This window comes from Pistacia vera, unplaced genomic scaffold, assembly GCF_008641045.1.
Source record: "Pistacia vera cultivar Batoury unplaced genomic scaffold, PisVer_v2 Contig76, whole genome shotgun sequence".
Taxonomy (NCBI): Eukaryota; Viridiplantae; Streptophyta; class Magnoliopsida; order Sapindales; family Anacardiaceae; genus Pistacia; species Pistacia vera.
This window is the reverse complement of record NW_022196623.1, coordinates 217,467-240,286: the sequence shown is the minus strand read 5'-3', so window position 1 is coordinate 240,286 and position 22,820 is coordinate 217,467. Positions and strand designations below refer to the sequence as shown.

The following is a 22,820-nucleotide window of genomic DNA, read 5'->3' as shown; positions in this document are numbered from 1 at the left end:
CACCCAGACAGAAAAGACAAGAAAATTTGGCTTTGTCAAAAGAATTACCTCAAGAAAATCTTGCAACGCTTCAATATGCAAGATCGTAAGCCAATCTCTACCCCAGTTCCTATCAATTTTAAATTATCCTCAAGTATGAGTCCTAGCAATGCAGCAGAGAGGATGGAAATGTCTCGAGGACCGTATGCATCAGCAGTGGTAAGTCTTATGTATGCCATGACCTGTACAAGACCAGATATTGCTCAAGTAGTTGGCATGGTCAGTTGATTTATGGCAAATCCTGGTAAAGAGCATTGGAACGCTATTAAGAGAATCCTTAGATACGTTAAAGGAACCTCAGATGTTGCATTATGTTGTGAAGGATCAAAATTTACTATCTGAAGCTGTGTTGATTCAGATTTTGCAGGATATGTCGATAACAGAAAATCTACTACAGGCTATGTGTTCATACTTGCAGGAGGTGCAGTAAGCTGGGTATCAAAGTTACAGACTGTTGTGGCCTTATCTACAACTGAAGCTGAATACATGGCAGCTACGTAAGCTTGTAAGGAAGCAGTTTGGATTAAAAGACTACTGGAAGAAATCGGACACAAACAAGATAAAATTTCTTTGTAATGTGATAGTTAGAGTGCCTTGCATATTGCAAGAAATCCAGTTTTCCATTCCATAACAAAACACATAGGTGTTCAGTATCATTTTGTTTGAGAAGTAGCAGAAGAAGGCAATGTGAAAATGCAAAAGATTCACACAAAAGACAACTTGGCAGATGTCATGACAAAACCAATCAACGCTGACAAATTTATATGGTGTAGATCCTCTTATGGCTTGTTAAAGCCCTAAGCAACATGAAAGTGGCAAGTTTAGAAAGGATTGAGGAATAGTAAAAAGTGAGTTTAAGTGGGAGAATGTGAGTTGTAAACTCATTTTTTACAACTTGAGCTGTCAAAGATGGTGGCAAAGATGGTGGCTATCAAAGGTGGCTGTCAAAGATGGTGACTATCAAAGGTGGCGGTCAAAGATGGTGGGAAGCCTTAATTGCTAAGGAACCACCATTGCGCTTCTATAAATAGGAGTGTAGGAACTTAATAGAGAGAGGTGTGACCACTTGTAGAATTTTCTCCTTCCTTTTGTTGTAGCAAAAAGTTATTTCTCTATTTCGAGAGAGAAGTTTATTTGTTTTTCTCCTTTTATTTAGAGAGAAGTTGTTGTAACTCATATTTTAATATAGTGGAAATCCTTCTTTACTTGCCTGTGGTTTTTCTCTCAATTTGTTTGAGAGTTTTCCACGTAAATTTTGTGTCTCAATTTTATTTGTTGTGTGATATTGCTTCAACCCGATTGTTTGATTTTTCTAACACATGTGAGTTAAATGTTAAAACAACAATTTGAGATAAATTTGTTTCAACTGTTAAGAATTAGGTAAGGATCCTTGTATTCAGCGGAGGAACTCTTTATTTCTGAACTAACATCTCAACCCCATAGTATTCTGCAGAGCTAGATTCATCGACTTCTAAAGATGGTATGAGAAGGCTTCTGGCTACGCTGGCCTCAGCTACCTTAGATGCTGAACTTCAACAAAGCCATGGATAAGGACTATTAACATCAATGCATTTAACTACCTCAGGAAGATCCCAATAAAACAGTGATCCAAGCATGCATTCAATCCTGAATTGAAGGTTGATCACACGACTAACAATATGTCCAAATCTTGGAATGCTTGGCTCAATGAATCTAGGACCTTACCAATTATGAGCATGCTTGAGATGATAGGGACCATGACTATGCAAAGGATTGATGATAGAAGAGTTGAGGCTGAAAAATGGAACAATTCGATACCTCAGAGTGTACAAAGGGTGATTGACAAAAGTAGTAGATGGTTGGAGAAGGACAAAAATGAAGGAAATAAATTGACCACCACTTGTGGAATATATGGGAAATTGGGTCATAATAAAAGACAATGTGAAAACACCAACATGCCAAAGTCAAAGAAAAGAAAGATAAATGACCCTGTAAGTGTTTATAATAATCTTCATTTTTTCAATATAAACATATATATGATTAATAATATACACAAATCCAAGAAAATTAATTTAAATATTTCAAACAATTTTACGTTTATATTATTTTTTCTGATTTTATTTCATCATACAAAAAGATTTTTAGGAAATAAAAACGATCAATTTAGGATTATGGTTGAGACTAAAAAAGAAGAGTGCAGTAGGACAAATTTTAGTACAGTCTCGTTCTCCCAAAAGAAGAGCCAAACATAAGAAGAGGACTAAAATTAAAAAAGATTATGGTTGTACTCAAGAAAGAGTCCAAAATATCGTGGAATACATTAATTTTTAAATTCTTTTTAATATTGTTAGTGTTAATAAATGCTTCTTTCCCATTAATTTTTAATTTTTAATAAGAAATTTAAATTTATGCTGAAATTAATGTTTAAAATGAATAATTAAATTTCAATAAATACTTATTAAAAATTTATTACAAAAGCAAAAAATAAATTAATAAATTCTGTGATCGAATATTTGGAAATTCCACAACTTAGTATATGTAGCATGATGGCATATGTAATGAAAAACCTCTTGGCGTTCGAGCAAAGTCAGTGTGATGATAATCTCTTATGTGACTATATGTTATCTTAATGAATTATCTTGTTAACACTCACAAGGATACGAAATTGCTTGTTCGACAAAAAATTATTGAAAATCTACTTGGGGACAGGTGTCCACTAGCATAATAGAAGCATCCCTCAGTGAGGCTACTACTATAAAGTCTATATGCTGATTTCTATAGCTATCTGTACAGTTATGATAATACCAAAATTACCTGAAGCTAAACAGCCCTCAAAAATATTTAATTTAGAGTTGCTTACCAATCAAAACAAATGTTATTTACGTTTGTATTTTCTGTTCAGGATTTACAGCCTATTGCTCCACCTGACAAGACAAAAGAAGATATATTACTTTTCTTCAAGCTTTATGACCCTGCGAAAGAAGAGCTACGATACTTTGTTGTTTTCTATTGTATATTTGTGTTTGTGAGGAGTATGTTTTTTTCTATGCTAACAGCTATGTTGGAAGGCTTTTTGTGAAGAGCACTGGTAATCCGATGGAATATTTGGCAAAATGAATGGTGGCGAACTCAAGCTGAGTAGTTTAAGAATTTCTTGGAGATGATCTCCTTTAGTTATGCTTGGACTTGAAGTCAATGTCATCCTTGCCTATGAGAATAAAATTATGATAATTCGGTGCTCCCTGTCAGTGGCGAATCCAAAAAAAAATTTTAGGGTGGGTCAAAATAAAAACTAATTACATATTAATATTTTTGTCCATTAATATTTTTGTTAGGGTGGGCCAAAATCTAAAAATTATATATATTAGTATTTTAAAAAAAAAATTGAGGTGGCGCACCCAAAAGTGAGCTGGATCCGCCCCTGCTCCCTGCCATAGAGTGTGTAGGGTACTTGCTGGTATGCAACTTGTCTCAAGTCCACTTGTCTGTCTCTCCATGCTTTGGTTATTTGGAGTGACTGGTGAATTAAGGGTTGACTTTTAATATTGTCTGAGAGCTAAGATCTCTAGTGACTGGATTTTGTGGTTTAAGTCCATTCTAGAGGTTGTATTGGAACGTAGGTTTATTTGATAAGGAATTAGCATGTCATATTTAAATTTGCATGGTTGTATGCATTATTTTGAGGATGGTAGCTTACTCATGCTTTGATATTCAGGAACTTAGGTTTGAGCCCATTGTGATATGCATGTTGGGGATTTAAAACAGAGTATTGGAATAAGAAGTTGCAGCAAAGTGGATAATAAAAAGAAATGCAGAATATTGAAGCTTACACATTAATTTACTGAACTGAAAGTGCCTATATATATAGGCTTACAACTAGAAACAAATTAACAGAGATTTACTCAACAACTACAGCTACTAACGGGATTCTAGCCATAATATCAGACCCCTTATTTGACTAACAGAACTTAGAAAAATATGGACCACTACTAACAAACCAAAGACCAAGTCAAGCTTTGAATCATTCTTCAACACTCTCCCGTGATTCAAAGCTACAAACACCAAGTTGAAATCTGAAGTAAACAAACTTCTCTCTTGGCAGAGGCTTGGTAAGTATATCTGCCAATTGGTCATTTGTATTACAATGCTTCAAAGTTATCTCCTCCTTTGCAACCAAATCTCAGATGAAATGGAAACGAATATCTAACATGCTTTGTTCTGCCATGAAAAATTGGATTTTTTGTCATGGAGATTGTTGCTTTGTTGTCATAGAATATTGTCGTTGCTCCTTCTTGCTTTTGATGAAATTCTGCTAATATTCTCCTTAACCAGATAGCTTGACAAGCTGCTGAGGTTGCTGCAACGTATTCTACTTCTGAAGAAGACAATGTTGTTGTGGCTTGCTTCTTTGAGCTTCAAGTGATCACTCCTGATCCAAGACTGAAAACATTTGCTGAAATACTCCGCCTATCATCTAACGAACTTGCCAATCGCTGTCAGTGAACCCACATAATCTGAAATTGGAAACTTTTGAATACCAAATTCCATAATCCATAGTTCCTGCCATGTAACGCAAGACCCGCTTTGCTGCTCCAAAATGTTGCTTTGAAGGATGTTGCATAAACCTGGAAATCATACCAACAGAAAATGCAATATCGGGCCGAGTGTGAGTTAGATAAATCAAGCCTCCGACTAAACTTCTGAAACTTTTAGCATCAGCCATTTGCACTCCATCTTCAAGCTGCAATTTCTCATTAATGTTCATTAGCGTAGCTACAGATTTGCAGTTGAGCATGCCAACTTTATTGAGAAGATCCTTGGCATATTTTCTCTGTGAAATAAAAATTCCATTTTCTGCTTGTTGTACTTCAAGGCCAAGAAAATAATGTAGTAAACCCATATCTATCATTTAAACTCATTCATCATGTGCAATTTAAACTCAGCCACAAGGGAGTCAGAAGAGCTTGTGTAAATGATATCATCAACGTAAAGACACACTATGATGAAATCATTTTTACCTTCCTTTTTCAAGTAAAAAGTTGGCTCATTCTCACTCCTTATGAACCCACTTTGTTGGAAATATCTATCAACTTTACTGTACCATGCCCGTGGAGCCTGTGTCAATCATAAAACGCCTTTCGTAGCTTGTATACCTTTGCTTCTTTGCCTTCTGCTATGAAACCTTCAGGTTGAGCTACATAAACTTCTTCTTGTAAATTTCCATTCAAAAACGCAGATTTGACGTCAAACTGAAAAACAGGCCAACGTAATTGTGCAGCCAAGGCTAAGACAATTCTCACAGTTTCAAAACAAGCTACTGGAGAAAAAGTCTCTTCGAAATCAATACCATATTGCTGCGCATATCCCTTCGCCACAAGCCTAGCTTTGTGCTTTTGTATGCTTCCATTTGCATGATATTTTGTTCTGAATACCCACTTCAAGCCAATTGCATTTTTGCCTTCAAGTAAGTCCACCATCTCCCATGTTTCATTCTTTTGGATTGCCATAAGCTCTTCCTTCATTGCTCGTAGCCATTCTTCTTTTGTTGTTGCTTCTTCATAAGTTATTGGATCTGAAACAACAAGAGCAAAATGACAAGATTCATATATGTCATTCACAGATCTGAACTTTCTTGGTGGTGTCACATCCGAAAACTCTTCAGAGGTGTATGTAGTGTTTTGGCTCAAGGTTGTGGATGATGAACTTGGTGACGCTGAGGATGATAAGCGTGGTGATGCTGACGAAGATGGCTCTTGACTTTCATTTGGAGAGGTCCCATTGTATATTGGAATCTGTTTTTGCATGTTCTAATCACTTCCATGCCAATCCCAGCTTGCATCTGCATCAAATACTATATTCCTGCTTATTATTATCTTGCCACTAAGAGGATTATATAACCGGTATGCTTTGGATTGTGTACAATAACCAACAAAAAGGCATTTTTCAGATTTTTCATCAAGTTTATGATGGATTTTTGAATTGACCAAAGCATAGGCAATACAGCCAAAGACTCTTAGGTGACTTACAGATGGTTTTTTACCAAGCCAAGCTTCATATGGAGTTTGATTCAAGACTGCTTTTGTGGGTGAAAGATTCAATAGATAGACTACCGTTGCCACAGCTTCAGCCCAAAATTGATTTGAAAGTCCCTTTGCTTGTAACATACTTCTTGCCATCTCCACAACTATACAATTCTTCCGCTCGACGACACCATTTTGTTCCGGAGTGTAAGGTGCTGTCAACTCTCTGTGAATACCATTTGTTTTACAAAAATGGTTAAATTCTTTGGACAAGAACTCACCACCTGTGTCTGTGCGGAGAACTTTAATTTAAAGTCCACTTTGTTTCTCAACCATGGCTTTGAAGTGCTTGAAATTCTCAAGTGTTTCAGACTTGTTTTCCAAAAAACAAACCCAACTCATACGGCTATAATCATCAGTAAAGAGTAAAAAATAACGACTCCCACCAAAAGATTTAGTGTCCATAGGCCCACATAAATCTGCATGTATCAATTCAAGACAACTTGAAGCCCTCCAAGCCTTTCCAATTGGAAACGACTTTCTAGTTTGCTTTCCATAGATGCATCCTTCACATAATTCAATAAAGTCAATTTTTGGAAGTCCAAGAACCATACCTTTTCCACTCAGCAATTTCAGGCCCTTGATGTTTAGATGCCCATATCGCAGATGCCATAGCTTCGAGTCATCTTTTCCACCAGCAGCAAGAACAAAATTTCCCACGTTTGAGACTTCTAGTGGGAACATTTTGTTTTGAGTCATGTTAACATTGATCAGTGTTTGCCCTGAATGCTTATCTTTAATAACACATGCACCATCATCGAATGAGAGTGAATATCCACTAGCCATTAATTGCCCGTCACTAAATAAATTGTATCCCAAATCAGGTACAAACTGAACATTGTGCAAGAGTTTTACTTTACCATGGCTAGTTTTGATTGCCACTGTACCTTTCACTTCAACCTGAATTTCTTTTCCATTTCCAAGCTTGACCTGCATCTTACGTGTCTCATCAAGCTCTTTGAACATGGATTTCATGCCTATCATTTGATTTGAACAGCCACTGTCTACAAACCACACATCACTTGACTCATAGTTAGTACCAAAATGGGCCATAAAAAGCTTACTCTCTTCACCTTTCTCTGATGCATAATTCACTGGTTGATCTTTGTACCAACAATCCGCTTTCTTATGACCAAACTTCTTGCAATGATGGCATTGAATACCACTCCTGTAGCTTCTTTGCTCACTGGACAACCTTTGTTGCTGGTCAAATTGACTTCTACCTTTTCCTCTGCCATGACCACGACCACGGAATCCTCCACTTCCACGGCCCCTACTGATTGAACTTTCAATTTCTCCAGTTTTGGTGGCTGCCTCTTTCACTTGAAATGCCTTTTCTTCATTCTTTTCAAGTGATCTATTGATTCTTGACTCATGAGCTTGTAAAGATCCCATTAGTTCATCAAATGAAAAAACTAACAAATCCTTTTGACTCTTCTATTGTGGCAACTACATGATCAAATTTTGGAGTCAAGCTTCTTAATACCTTTGCAACAACTGTTTGATCAGAAATCGTCTCTCCGTAGGATCGCATTTGACTAACTATTACCATTGCTCGAGACAAAAAATCTTGCACTGATTCTGTATTTGGCATATACAAAGTTTCAAAGTCACGGCAGAGAGATTGTAGTCGCACCAGCCTTACTTTTGAATCACCTTGGAACTCCTTCTGCAGACTTAACCAAGCTTGCTTCGATGTAGTTGATGTTGCAATTCTTGAGAAAACACTATCATGGACAGCCTGCTGGATGATTGCTAATGCCTTAGAATCCTTCTTTTTGTTATCCTTCAATCTGATTTCGTTATCAGAATCATCGGTCTACGAAGTCCCAAAGATCTTGAGAGATCAGTAGAGTCTTCATTCTGATACTCCAATAGTCATAGCCTTTTCCCGTAAAGACAGGAATGAGTGGTTGTGCGAAACTCATTGCATTTCCATTGCCAGCCATAGTCTCTTAGGTGTTTCACTCAACTCAAGTGTTTAGCTCTCTCTACTCACTCAATGCTCACGGCTCTGATACCAAAAATGTTGGGGATTTAAAACAGAGTATTGGAATAAGAAGTTGCAGCAAAGAGGATAATAAAAAGAAATGCAGAATATTGAAGCTTACACATTAATTTCTGAACTAAAGGTGCCTATATATATATATAGGCTTACAACCAAAAACAAATTAGCAGAAATTTACTCAACCACTAACGGGATTTTAGCCACGATAACATATCCCTTATTTGACTAACGGAACTAGAAAAATATGGACCACTACTAACAAACCAAAGACCAAGTCAAGCTTTGAATCATTCTTCAACAATGCACACCCATTGAAAAGAGAGATACATTTCGAGATAGCCAGGTAAATGTTATGCATAACAAACATGGTGTGACCTATTTTCCCTGTGACAATGTTAACTCCGGCATTGTCTCTGTTGCAGCTTATAGATGGAGATATTAAAAATCTCATGCAGTTGAAAGTGCTGAACAGTATCGCTATCCAAATGTTCATTTTTGGACTATGTGCATATGTGCAGCGCCCTCGGTTGGGGTCTGTTACGTTGTGAAAATCGTGAAAAATAGAATACTATGCGTTTCGGGTCCGGATCTGTTGCGTTATACTCCTAAAATCCCCATTTGAATTGTGGTGTGCAGAGTTAAGGTGCACGCTTTTGGTGTGGGACGGCAACCTTGCTTTCGCGCACAGCAGGGGCGTTCAGGACATCGAGGGACGATCTTTTTGTGGATCGTCGTTTTGATCTGATTTTTTGCATGGTGGTGGGGAAAAAATCAAGGAACGAAACGCAACAAGAACGGAGCAATTCGGATGAGTGGATCTTTTTTAATGATTTTTCGAAGATTAAAATTTGTGAAAATCGTGAAAAATAGAATACTGTGCTTTTCGGGTCGGGGTCTGTTGCGTTGTGCTCCTAAAATCCCCATTTGAATTGTGGTGTGCAGAGTTGGGGTGTACGCTTTTGGTGTGGGGCGACAACCTTGCTTTCGCGCACGGCAGGGGCGTTCGAGACATCGAGGGACGATCTTTTCGCAGATCGTCGTTTAGATCTTATTTTTTGCATGGTGGTGGGGAAAAATTCAAGGAACAAAACGCAAATGGAATGGAGCGATTCGGACGAGCGGATCTTTTTAAATGATTTTTCGATGATTAAAACTTTAGAAAATGTAAAAAATCAAATTCTTTGCATTGGATCGAGGTGTTGTTCGTTGTTCTTAAAATCCCATTTGATTGTGGTGTATAGTTGGGGCACACGCTTTTAGGGGGGAAAGGTCATTCCCCCTTTTTATAATTACATCAATATTAAGCTTGATAAAATTAGTTTGTTCTAACCTCGGGACTATTAAGGTTATACTAATTACTTTTGAGCGTTTTCACTTGAAAACCTTTGCGGTTCTGAAATAGTATCATTTGTGCAGCACAAGCGCTTCTTGCTGTAACATACAGGTCAGTTGCTCTGTCTTCTGGGTTTTCTCTACTTTTCTTTGACCCTGTACTCATTTTCACATATACTGTTTGTTCTTTTTATCATATGGCCGTTACTTTGTTTCTGTTAGAATTTTTAATTTAAGGATTTTTCTGTTACTCATATTACTTGTGAAGTTTTTGCTTCAGCATTCATCTTGATACTTTTGGTTTTTATCTTTTGTTTGTGTATTTTATTTGGTGTGTTTTGGGTTGCATGCATCAAAATATATGGTTTTTTTTGGTTGGGTTCGTCGATTTTTCTGAATCATGTCTCCATTTATTTATTTTATCATTTTTTTTTTTTGGGTCTAGGAGGATAGACTTAAAAATTAATACTTTGGGTTCGATCTCTTATTTGTGTATTTGGTTGGTTGTTTGGGTGCATGCATCAAAATAATATGGTTTTTTGGTTCAAGTTTGTGACTTTTTCTTGAATCATGTCTCCATTTATTTGTATTTTTGGTTCTAGGAGGAGGATAGACTTAAAAATCAATACTTTTGTGTTCATGAAGTTATTATCTTCAATAATTATGATAAGGGTCTTCTTAAATTTGCATTCTCGTTGGTTGCTTGTGTTCTTTGGACTGTCTTAATGCTTTTTTGTCATCAGTTTTATTGGTTTTTGCATCATAGCTCAAACTAAAGGTAAAAGGCCTCCAATCGCTAAAGAACAGTAGTAGACTCTAAACTCTGTATACAAATTGATTTGTTACATAAACAAACGGAAGATCGAATGTACAAGAAGTCAAAACAATTAATGAGGGTTAATTATGTGACAGTAAAAGGGAAATGCCACATTGGTTATGTATGCCAGGTGTAGTATTACTCACTGCTAAATGTATATCATCTATATTGCTATGGATGTTTTCTAGGTTTAGATATGGCTCCGACGATGTGTTCCTGACTGCTTGTATTTTATCTTGCACCAATATCAATTAAGCTGCCATGCGGCTCCAGAAATGGTTAAAACAGTTTCTAATAGAAAAGACTGATGATGCCAATGTGGTCTGTAGTCTGAAATTCAATGTTCTTGTCCTTCAATCAATTTTCTTCTTGTATTTTGTCTGAATCGAAGTCCTTCAAATTCAAAGATTTTATGAAGTTTCTATGTATTCATCGAAGCGACCCTTTGTTTCTGGGGTAACTTGCTGGTCTTATGGTTTTCAGCAGAGATGGATCCATCGATTTCTAAAGATGGTACAGGGAAGGTTCCGACTAAGATTGCAGCCTCAACTACCTCTGAACCTAAACGCTTTTTGAAGAGGTCTGAAGCTCAAGTTGATTCGGCTCAGACCCTACAAGAACCTGAGCAAGAAACAACATCTGCTCAAAAGAAGAGAGTGCTAGAGGCCTTAAGGCTCTCTGCTGATGAATGCAGCCGTCCTTTAAGTAAGTGTAACATAGATTAACTACTTAAACAGATACGTGCAGCTTTAAATCAACATGATGGTATCTCTACTCCAGAAGGAATAAAGTTAATCAAGGGCTTGACCTCCTATGAGTTGCAAATGGTTCTTATTCATTGCTTGAGTGATGAGGTAACACTTCGATCCATTTCTTCCCTTTATTCTGTTCAGTTTCAACTTCCCATTTTCTTGCAACTTTTTCCAGACCAAAACGCACTTTGACGTGTACTGTAACAAAGTAGAGGCTACTATCTCTGATCAGAAAAAGTCAATAGCTGATCTGAAAGCCAGTCTTGCTTTATATTACTCAATTGCAAAGCTCCAGGACAGTATGTTTGAGTCAACTCGTGCGTGTCATAACTCTAGAGTTAAGTCTCTGGAGGCCGAATTGGAGAGCAAGCATGCAGAGATCAAGGCTCTGAAGAAACAAGCTACTGCTTCAGAGCAGAAAGCTTCCAGACTAAAGAGAAGGCATTGACCCTGGTGAGGAAGATCGTTCGGTTGGACAAGTTCTCCAAGGAGCTGTCCCGCGGCTGCGAACATTGCCATTGAAGATTTGAAGGGCTTTAACTACTAATTATATATAGCCTCTGTTTTCTCTTTTGGTTAACTTGTTTAATGTCATCAAATCAGAAGTAAAATCTAGGCTCTGTTTGCTCTTTTGGTTAACTGTGTAATTATAATATGTGAGTTTCTGATGTGATCGGGAATCTCTATGCTAGATTACTGGGATTAATGACAGAATTATTTCTCCTTTTGTTAGAGTTAATTTGTTCTATATGAGGGAACAAGCCTCCAAGAATATAGAGAGAGAAGAGAGATTGATTTAATTCTTTCTTCCTTTATTCATAAGAGTCCAGACCTTAAATAAGCCTTACAGGTAACAACGAAACACCTACAGGATGACAACCAAAATTATGAAATGACTACAAACCCCCTCCACTACACTTTATTTATTTCATAGCCAAACTGCTAACGAACTAATAACCAACATTCTAAATAATAAATTAATAATAAATTCTGCTACTTTCTTCTTCCACAAATATTCTTACTTTCTTCTTCCACCAGCCGAGACTTCTCTAGACCCCATATTCTGCAGACCACTTCGGCGGTTGACGAACTCTGTTTGACCTTCTTAACTCTTCTGAATCCACAATCCTAACATTACCTCCCCCGTCCGGCACAACCTTGCCCTCAAGGTTGGAAGGAAGGTCACCATAAGCAGCCACCAGAGGTGCTGCATCCTCCCATGAAGCATCTTCCAGCGGCAACCCATGCCATTGAACCAGAAGCTGCTCTATGGCCTCACCATGACGCTATACTGTCCGGCGTCCCACCACTGCCAACGGTGATGCCAGTGGCTGTCCTTGATAAACAAAAGGTGGCAGCGATAACTCCCCTCCCTGAACTCCTGCATGACAAGGCTTCAAAAGAGACACATGGAAAACAGGATGAATCTTTGCACCCATCGGTAACTCCAGCTTGTAAGCAACCTGCCCCGCTTTTCGTAAAACATTGAAGGGACCATAAAACCTTCTGGCCAACTTGGAATGACTTTCACCTCGCACTGAAGATTGCCAATACGGCTGAAGCTTCAAATATACCATATCACCCTCCTGAAACTCCGAGTTGCGGCGATGTCGATTTGCCCCCTCGGCCATCTGCTGTTGAGCACGCAACAAATTAGTGCGCAAGTGGCGCAGTAAGTTGTCTCGATTAGTCAGTGCAAAATCAACCGCTTCCAGAAGCGAAGTGCCCCTCATAAATGACTGAATGACTGGTGGCTCTCTACCATAAACTAGCTTGAAAGGAGTGGTGCCAGCAGCTGAGTGATATGAAGTATTGTAGAAAAATTCTGCCCATGGTAAATACTCAGCCCACTTTTGCAGCTTGTCCGTTGTAAAACAACGCAAGTACTGTTCCAACGCCCAATTAGTGACCTTCGTTTGGCCGTCAGTTTGTCGATGGTATGCCGAACTGTGCTTAAGAGTGGTTCCACTAAGGGTAAAGAGTTCCTGCCAAAAAGCACTCAAGAAAATAGGGTCACGGTCAGTAATAATTGATTTGGGTAAGCCATGAAGCTTATAAACCATCTCCACAGACAGGGCCGCAACTCTAGCTGCAGTAAATCCTTTTTTGAGCAACCCAAAGTGAGCGTGTTTTGTTAATCTATCCATCACTACCAAAACTAACTGAATAACCCGCAGACAACGGAAGACCTGTAACAAAATCCATTGCGATCTCCTCCCATATTTGAGGAGGAATCGGTAAGGGTTGAAGCAAACCAGCAGGTGCTTGTGCTTGGTACTTCGCATGTTGACAAATATGACAAGCTAGAATGAATTGTTTGACGTCCTTAGCCAACCCCGACCAATAGAAATTCAACGCGAGTTTGCTCAAGGTTTTCTTGTGGCCGCCGTGACCGCCCAATGGAGAGGAGTGGAACTCAACCAGAAGTTGTTGCCTCAAACTAGCGTCGTTAGGCACCACCAAGCAGCCCAAATAAAATAAGAGTTGATCGTTAGGCACTGCATACCTAGGATGAGCTGATGGATTGTGTTGCAATTCACTCACGATTTTTGCACATGAACCATCGGTCAACAAGGCCTTGCGCAACTGCCATAGGACATCAAAAATCAGAACAGATAAGGTGAACAACCCTGGATTGTTGGCAGATTCTGCACTTTCATGTTGGCGGGACAAGGCATCAGCCACCACATTCGTTTTGCCGGATTTGTAACGCACTGTAAAATCAAATCCCAAGAGTTTAATGAGGTAAGTGTGCTGTTCAGGCGTCTGAATGACTTGGGTAAGGAGATTACGCAAACTCTGATGGTCTATGTGAATTATAAATTTTCAGCCCAAAAGATATTGACGCCAACACAAGATTGCTTCTGTTACTGCATATAATTTGCGAACATAGGCAGACGCTCGCTGCAGCTATGGAGAAAGTTTCTTACTGAAAAAAGCAATAGGGTGAGCATGCTGTATGAGGACGGTGCCAACTCCTGTTCCAGACGCATCAGTCTCTACTTCAAATAACTCATCAAAATCAGGAAGAGCCAACATTGGAGTCTGAGTCATAGCCTGTTTCAAGTTTGTGAAAGCCTCCTAAGCAGTATCAGACCATGCAAACTTGTCTTTTTGGAGCAGAGAAGTGAGTGGGGCTGAAATGGAAGCATAATCACGCACAAATCTCCTATAGTATCCAGTCAAACCCAAGAACCCTCGTAGTTGCCGAACTGGAGATGGAACAAGCCAATCGATCATAGCTTTAATTTTGGAAGGTTCAGGGGCTACACCAGCGCCTGAAACAATGTCGCCAAGGTAGTCTAAACTCTGAGCACCAAACAAACATTTCTCACGCTTAGCAAAAAATTGGTGGCCACGAAGGCACTGAAGGACAGTAGAGAGGTGATGTACATGTTCCAGTGTTCTGAAACCGGACTGGACCGCCCGATCGGACCGGTTCAACCAGCAACCAGTGGCAAATCCGGTCCGGCATATACAAAAAACCGTTATTTGAAGTTAAACCGGATTGGACCGCGGTTGGACCGTCGGAATAGTGCCGAATCGCGGTCCAATCGCACCTAAACCCCACCGGATTCCGGCATCTTTCGACAGAGAAAACACCCACATTCGACGGACGGCATCTCCACGACCAAATCATCCATTTTCAGTCGTCATCATCCAGCCTTCGTCGATCACTGTCCACCTAAAGTTTACGGCTTTACGCGACGTCAGACTTCTTTCGTTGATTTCGGCGAGTTCCGACGCCGATGGAACTCCGTCGCACCACCATCAGAGTCGCCGGCACCTGCACATCAAAAGCCCCAAGATTCCAGCTTTGATTGGCCGTCGATCGTCGCTGCCGCCACACTCACTAGAATCTTCGCTCGACATGGGTGTTTTAGATAGATTTCAAACCTTAAGGGAGTATTAAGGGTTGTTTTTGATGAATTTCAAAACTTTAGGGACTAAAAATAATTTTACAAATTACTGTCCAACCGATCGATCCAACCGGTCAAACCGAAAACCGGACCCTTGAACGGGTCATTGTCCAGTCCGGTTTTCAGAACATTGACATGTTCTTCAACGTCACGGCTATACACCAAAATGTCATCAAAGAAGATTATGACAAACCGGCAAAGGAATGGTCGGAACACCTCATTCATGGTACCTTGGAAAGTTGCTGGGGCATTGGTGAGGCCGAATGGCATGACCACAAACTCATAATGGCCACCATGAGTGCGAAAAGCTGTTTTTTCGATATCCTTCTCAGCCATTCGAATCTAATGGTAACCTGACCTGAGATCAATTTTGGAAAAAATTGTAGCTCCAAATAACTCATCCAATAACTCATCTACTGTCAGGATAGGAAACTTATCTGGAATGGTGATTTTGTTCAAAGCTCGGTAGTTAACACAAAACCTCCACGAACCATCCCGCTTTTTAACCAGCAAGACCGGCGATGAGAAAGGACTACGGCTAGGGCAAGTCAATCCACTCTCAAGCATCTCAGAAACCATTCATTCCAATTCCCCTTTTTGAAAATGCGGGTAGCGATAAGGGTGCACCTGTACTAGTGCAGCATGTTACTGCAAACAAATGTGATGTTCACTGTTACGCGACGGAGGAAGACTCTTGAGAGGCTCAAACACATCAGGAAACTAAGCCAAAACAGCCTGGATAGGTGGAGGCATATCTGTCATTGTGAACATCTACGATAAAGGAAAATCCCCTGCTGGAATAGTATAACAATGAAAAGAAACATTAATGGAATCCACACACATCAACCTTTCCAATTGATGCAATTGAATCGGCTCCACTTGCTGTGGAGGGGGCCCTTCAATGTCAATGATACACCATCCCAAGTAAAAGAAATAGTCAATTCCTTATAATCCATTATAACCGGACCCAAAGTTGCTAACCATCGAGCACCCAAGACAATATCTGCACCTCGAAGAGGAAGAACAAACAAATCCACCACAAACTCATGACCATCCAAATTAAGAGCAACATCCCCACACATACCCGAACACCCCATGGTATCTCCATTGCCAATCATTACCTGAAATTTCGCCGAACCAAGAATTGGCCGGCCAAGGTGGGTGGCTGCTCGTTCTTGAATAAAATTGTGCATCGATCCTCCATCAATAAGTACCTCTAAACACCGGCAAAGTGTTAAACAATCCAAAGAAATAATAATAAAAAAGAGGAGGCTAAGGTTTCATTGATATTGCACAATTCAATTGAATACAAAAAGTATGATTTAACCTAAATACAAAGATATATATAGGCTAAACAAAGGAAATAATGAAAAGACAGATATACCCTTAATAAACAATAAAACAAAATAACCCATATTTCTTAACATGTCCCCTTAAACTCACGATGCGGCAGCTACAAGCATCGAGAGTTTGCCAACTAGAAAACGAAAACGGGAAATAGAATGCGACTTGGTAAAGAAATCTGCAATCTGCAAAGAAGAAGAAACAAAGGGCAAGGTAATGGTGTCATGCTTGATATGATGACGAGTAAGGTGACAATCGATCTCAATGTGCTTAGTTCGTTCATGAAAAACCGAGTTATGAGCAATCTGAATAGAACTTTAGTTGTCACAATACATAGGAGTGGGATGAGAAAAAGAAATGCCCATATCTGCAAGTAACCAACGTAACCAAACAATCTCTTTGGTAGTAGATGCCATAGCACGATATTCTGCTTCGGTTGAAGATTGAGAAACAATGGATTGTTTCTTGCTCTTCCAAGAAATAAGAGAATCACCCAAAAAGATACAGAAACTAGTAACAGACTTGCGATCCGTGAGATCACTGCCATGATCAGCATCAGAGTATGCACGCAGCTCCAAGGAAAAGGTGGATGGAAGTAAAAGACTCTGAAAGACTGTACCCCAAAAATACCGCTAAATACGAAGAATAGTTGCCTAATGAACTGTAGTAAGAGAAGCAACAAACTGACTAACAACATGAATAGCATATGCAATATCTGGACGAGTAATAGTGAGATATACCAAACTCCCAACAACAGTACGGTATAAAGTAGGATCTGACAAAGGTAAACCATCAGAAGAAGAATACTTTGCATTAACCTCAATCGGAGTATCGACGGTCTTATTATCAGTAAGTCTAGCCTGCTCAAGAATATCTGCAACATATTTCGACTGAGAGAGAAGATAACCTCTAGGTGAGTAGGCTACCTCAATACCCAAGAAATATCGTAGAGAACCCAAATCCTTCATTTCAAACTGTTGAGCTAACTTTGTCTTCAAAACTGAAATACCATCAATATCATCACCAGTAATAATCATGTCATCAACATATAAAGACAGAATGATACGACCTGCATCAGTGCACTTAACAAAAAGAGCAGAATCATGACTACTAGAAGCAAATCCAAGGGAAGAGATCACAATAGAAAATTTCTCAAACCAAGCACGAGGTGCTTGTTTAAGACCATATAACGCTTTCTTCAGCTTGCAAACATACCCAGAATCATGTGAAACACCAGGAGGGGGCGCCATATAAACTTCTTCTTGAAGATCTCCATTCAAGAATGCATTTTTAACATCAAGTTGAGAGATATGCCACTGACGAACCGAAGCTACTGCAATAAGAGTACGAATAGTAGTCATTTTTGCAACAGGAGCAAATGTCTCCTCATAATCCATACCATACTGTTGAGAGTACCCTTTTGCAACCAACCTAGCTTTGTATCGCTCAATAGATCCATCAGAATTAGTCTTGATCTTATACACCCAACGACAACCAACAACAGTCTTACCAGGAGGTAGAGGAACCAAATCCCAAGTACCTGTCTTATGCAAAGCAGAAAGTTCCTCATCCATAGCTTGCTGCCAAAGAGGATCAAGAATTGCCTCTTTATAGGAAGAGGGCTCAGAGAGACAATGAATAGAAGCTAAAAAAGAAGCAAAAGATGAAGAATAACAAGAATAAGCAAAATCTGGTAACTTTGTGGACTTACGAATGCGTATGGATTGACGTAGAGGTGGATCCACAATCTCAGACGAAGCTTGAGTGACCATAGGAGAAGAGGGAGCTTCAGGTGTGCTGGAGAGTAAAGTGTCAGTACCTGCAGAATGATCAGTACTAGGAACCTGAGATGACAAACTATCAGAATCCTCAGAAAAAGGATCTATACGAATTAGATCAGATCTAGTCAAGGTATGAGTAGTGGATGGAATAGAAAAGAAAGGTATATGCTCAAGAAAAACAACATGACGAGACACATAAAGTTTCTGAGTTATTGGATCAAAACAACGATACCCCTTTTTACCTTCACCATAACCAAGAAAGACACAAATAACAGATCGAGAGGACAACTTGCTGCGTTCTACATGAGGACGAAGAACAAAACAAGTACAACCAAAAACTTTAAAGGAAGAATAATCAGGGGCATACCCATACAACTTTTCGAAAGGAGAAAAACCTGAAATATGAGAAGATGGAATTGTATTAATCAAACCTACAGCAGTAAGAACAGCTTCACCCCAAAACACACTAGGAACAGAGGAAGACAATAAGAGAGAACGAGCAGTTTCAACAATGTGCCTATGTTTTCTTTCAGCCACACCATTTTGCTCAGGAGTATCTGTACACGAGGTTTGGTGAACAGTTCCATCTAATGCAAGCAACTCACAAAATTTATTAGAAGTGTATTCCCCACCCAAATCACACCTAAAACATTTGATAATAGCAGAATGTTGAGTTTTGACAAGAGCTCGAAAGGCTGTATATATCTCAAAAAATTCAGAACGATGTTTCATTAAATAAACCCAACAATAACGAGTATGATCATCAATAAAAGAAACATAATATCGAGACCCTCCTTTTGTGGCAACAGGAGAAGGTCCCCATACATCAGAATGAATCAAATCAAATGGAGAAGAAGAAACAGAAATACTTCGATTAAAAGGTAAAGCTGAAAATTTTGCCAGTTTACATCCACTACAATCAGAAATATCACAAGTTTGCAAATTTCCTAAAGCCCCTGTGGATGCCAAAAATCTCAAACGAGAAGACGAAACATGACCTAAACGAGAATGCCATAAATAAAAACTAGAAGAAGAAGGACTCAAACGAAAAGAAGACAAATCAACACTAGTAGCGGCAACATCAGCACTAGTAGCAGCAGCAACTGGCACTTTTAACTCATCCAAAATATATAGTCCCCCCTTCCTACGGCCTGTCCCAATCAGCTTCTGAGACTGTAGATCCTGCACATAACAAGAAGAAGAGGAAAAGGTGACTAAATTACCAGAATCACATAACTGACCAACAGAAGCAAGATTTAATGTAAGTTTTGGAATATGATAAACATTAGAGAGAGACAAGTGAGGTGTGACAACAGAACCAACACCTGCTAAAGGCATAGGAGTGCCATCAGCAGTCATGACAGGAATAGAAGACGAAGGGGACACAGAAGCAAAAGATGAAGAATCTGGAGACATATGATGTGAAGCACCAGAATCCAAAACCCATACAGAATGTGACATACCTGAAGAACTATGAGGTAACTGACCTACGGAAGAAGAAGCAGACATAGCTTGTGGCTGTAAGGAGAGAAACTTCTGAAATTGCTCAGCCAGAGTACTAGGATCGGTGAAAGGACCTGATGAAACTACTGCTGCAGTATTAGACTGTGGTGGTTTGTAACCCTGAGGTGGTCTATGAGCATTAGATTGTGACTGGTTGCCAGGCTTCCAAGCTTGAGATTGCTGCTGCGATTGATTCTGCTGCCTCAACTTAGGACACTGAGCCTTCCAATGACCTTTTTGCTTACAGAAACTGCACTCGTCGAAGGCAACCCTTGTGTAAGGTTTATTCTGATTATTAAAGACTGGCTTCGAAGGTACTGCTAACACAGAAGGATTAGAAGTCGAAGCAGAAAGAATTCCCTTTTCAGAATGAGACTTAAGACGTATTTCTTCAGCCAATAACTCACTGACAACTGAGTCAACAGAAGGCATTGGAGAACGATGCAAAATTGAACCTCTAAGTCCTTCAAAATCACTACGAAGTGCCGTTAAAAACTGTACCAACCGTTGCTGCTCCCTATGAGCAATATAGGCACCACATGCCTTTAATTCTGCAGATTCTGTAAGAGCCAATTGATCCCAAAGATCTGTCATAGCAAAATAAAACTCATGAACACTCATATTCTTCTGCTGAAGAGCTCGTATGTCATTCTCCAATTGATACTGCTTTGCAAAATTGACTGAGTAAATAACCTTTGTAGATGATCCCAAACCTCCTTTGCTATCTCATACTTCGCTAATTGTGTACCTATGGAATGCCCAACAGAATTGTTAATCCAAGTAATAATTTTTGCATTGTTTGCTTCCTAGGCATCTATCAAAGCATCATAACCCTCATCAGTATTCTTAGGTTTCACAGAAGTTTCACTAACATATCCCCACATCTTTTTACCCTTAAGAAAATTTCTCATCACATAACTCCAATACGAATAATTCTTGTCATCTAACCTCACACTTACAGACTGAAGCGAATCGTCTCTTTCAGTAGCCATATTCAAACAACAAAGAAAACCAGAATGCAAAAGAAAGGAAAACGAAATACCATATTGCCGAAATTGAACGAATACCAACGAAATATCAGATTGCAGAAACTGAACGAATACCCTCTCCAATAATTTTCGGGCCTCGGGGCAGAGCTATGTTTAAGATTAAGCCTCGTCCCATGAAATTTTGCTCTGATACCATGTTAAACAATCCAAAGAAATAATAATAAAAAAGAGGAGGCTAGGGTTCATTAATACTGCACAATTCAATTGAATACAAAAAGTATGATTTAACCTAAATACAAAGATATATATAGGCTAAACAAAGGAAATAATGAAAAGACATATCTACCCTTAATAAACAATAAAACAAAATAACCCATATTTCTTAACACATACCCGAACACCCCATGGTATCTCCATTGCCAATCATTACCTGAAATTTCGCCGAACCAAGAATTGGCAGGCCAAGGTGGGTGGCTGCTCGTTCTTGAATAAAATTGTGCATCGATCCTCCATCAATAAGTACCTCTAAACACCGGCGAAGAACAATACCATGCATACAAATTGTACTTGGATTCCTTTGCCCTACTAACGCATGGAGACTGATAGCAACAATCTCCTGATCCTTGCTAGAGTTATCTCGCACCTCAATTTCCAAAGCAAGAGGATGAAAGTCCTCCACCTCCCCTATTAAAAGATGAAATTTTGGCTTACAACGATGACCAAGCGAAAAACACTCGTCACAATTAAAGCACAACCCTTTATCGCGACGTTCTTAAATCTGAGCCGCGGTCAGACACTTCACCGAAATCGTGGAAGAACGAACAACCATGGGATTGTCGATGCGGGGTGGTGGTCCAGGCAATAATGGGGGTAAACTAGAGGGTGTAAGGCTCGACCGAGGAAGGTCCCATGTGCGAGACCTAGGCTGGCGAAACAGTGGCTGAAGCTCTCTTAACTTATCTTCTTGAAGTTTTGCTAACCCCATAGCTTGCGTCAATGAGAGTGGTCGAAAAGAGCAAACCTCTCGCTGAATATCAAAACGCAACCCTGAAACAAAACAACTAAGTAAAAAAAAGTCAGAGACACCTGAAACCTTATTGACCAATTCCTCAAACCGATGTTGATAAGTTGCAACAGAACCATCTTGAAACAGCTTCGCCAATTGCCCTTGGTAGTCGACAAAATCCGACGGACCAAAACGAGTCTATAGATCCTGAAGGAAAGAATGCCACGTTCTCAACTGACCATTAGCATGCATCCAACGATACCATGACAAGGCAGGGCCATCCATGTGAAAAGAAGAAATTGTCAAGCGCTGCTCTGGTGGCATCTCATGATAATTGAAAAATTGCTCAGCTTTAAATTTCCAACCTTCTGGATCTATACCATCAAATCGGGGAACCTCTAAGCGAAAAAACTTTGGAATCCCGGAAGAAGTGGCGCGCAAACTACTCACACCCTCGGAGGATACGCTGCAATCAACCCTTGTCAACAACACGCCCCCTCTTGACGGTGTTTGCCATTGAAACTGCTCCCACTTCCCATCCAAGACCGAAACCTTCTAACCCAAATCCTTAATATTATTCTAAGGAATCCAACTTCTCTACCACTGCAACCTGGGCAGCCGTAAGTTGAAGTACTTGCTCATCTAAAACTTTCGAACGAGTTCCTTCTGCCATTGAAAGGAACTAAAGCACCAAATGTTAGAGTTAATTTGTTCTATATGAGGGAACAAGCCTCCAAGAATATAGAGAGAGAAGAGAGATTGATTTAATTCTTTCTTCCTTTATTCATAAGAGTCCAAACCTTAAATAAGCCTTACAGATAACAACGAAACACCTACAGATAACAACGAAACACCTACAGGATAACAACCAGAATTATGAAATGACTACAAACCCCCTCCACTACACTTTATTTATTTCATAGCCAAACTGCCAACTAACTAATAACCAACATTCTAAATAATAAATTAATAATAAATTCTGCTACTTTCTTCTTCCACAAATATTCTTACTTTCTTCTTCCACCAGCCGAGACTTCTCTAAACCCCATATTTCGGCGGTTGACGAACTCTGTTTGACCTTCTTAACTCTTCTGAATCCACAATCCTAACACCTTTTCTCTGCTATGGTCATGTCCTCATTCGACACCCAAGATATTATCTGCTTTGAGTTCAAGGTGATTGAATTTACGTGCTTTCTATTACGCATATTTTTTTTGCTGTGTATGTCCTAGCACTAGCTATCTCATTTGTTTTTTTTTTTTTTTTTTTT

The 22,820-nt window shown here is 39.4% G+C and overlaps 1 protein-coding gene across 1 annotated transcript; it reads right to left on the bottom strand.

Moving 5' to 3' along the window:
* Positions 1-16,588: 16,588 nt before the first annotated feature.
* On the bottom strand, positions 16,589-17,239 carry LOC116116020 (uncharacterized mitochondrial protein AtMg00810-like). Its single transcript, XM_031402123.1, has 2 exons — positions 16,964-17,239; positions 16,589-16,876 (listed from the first exon to the last, which is right to left on the bottom strand). The coding sequence occupies exons 1-2, from the start codon at positions 17,237-17,239 to the stop codon at positions 16,589-16,591; spliced, it is 564 nt and encodes a 187-aa protein (XP_031257983.1).
* Between the last annotated feature and the right edge of the window lie 5,581 nt (positions 17,240-22,820).

Excerpts from the sequence above, each read along its gene's own strand:
- LOC116116020 (XM_031402123.1), bottom strand. The coding sequence starts at position 17,239 with ATGAAGGATTTGGGTTCTCTACGATATTTCTTGGGTATTGAGGTAGCC. Across the intron at positions 16,877-16,963 it reads TTGCATATGCTATTCATGTT|AGTCTTTTACTTCCATCCAC; the intron begins GTTAGTCAGTTT and ends ACAGTCTTTCAG.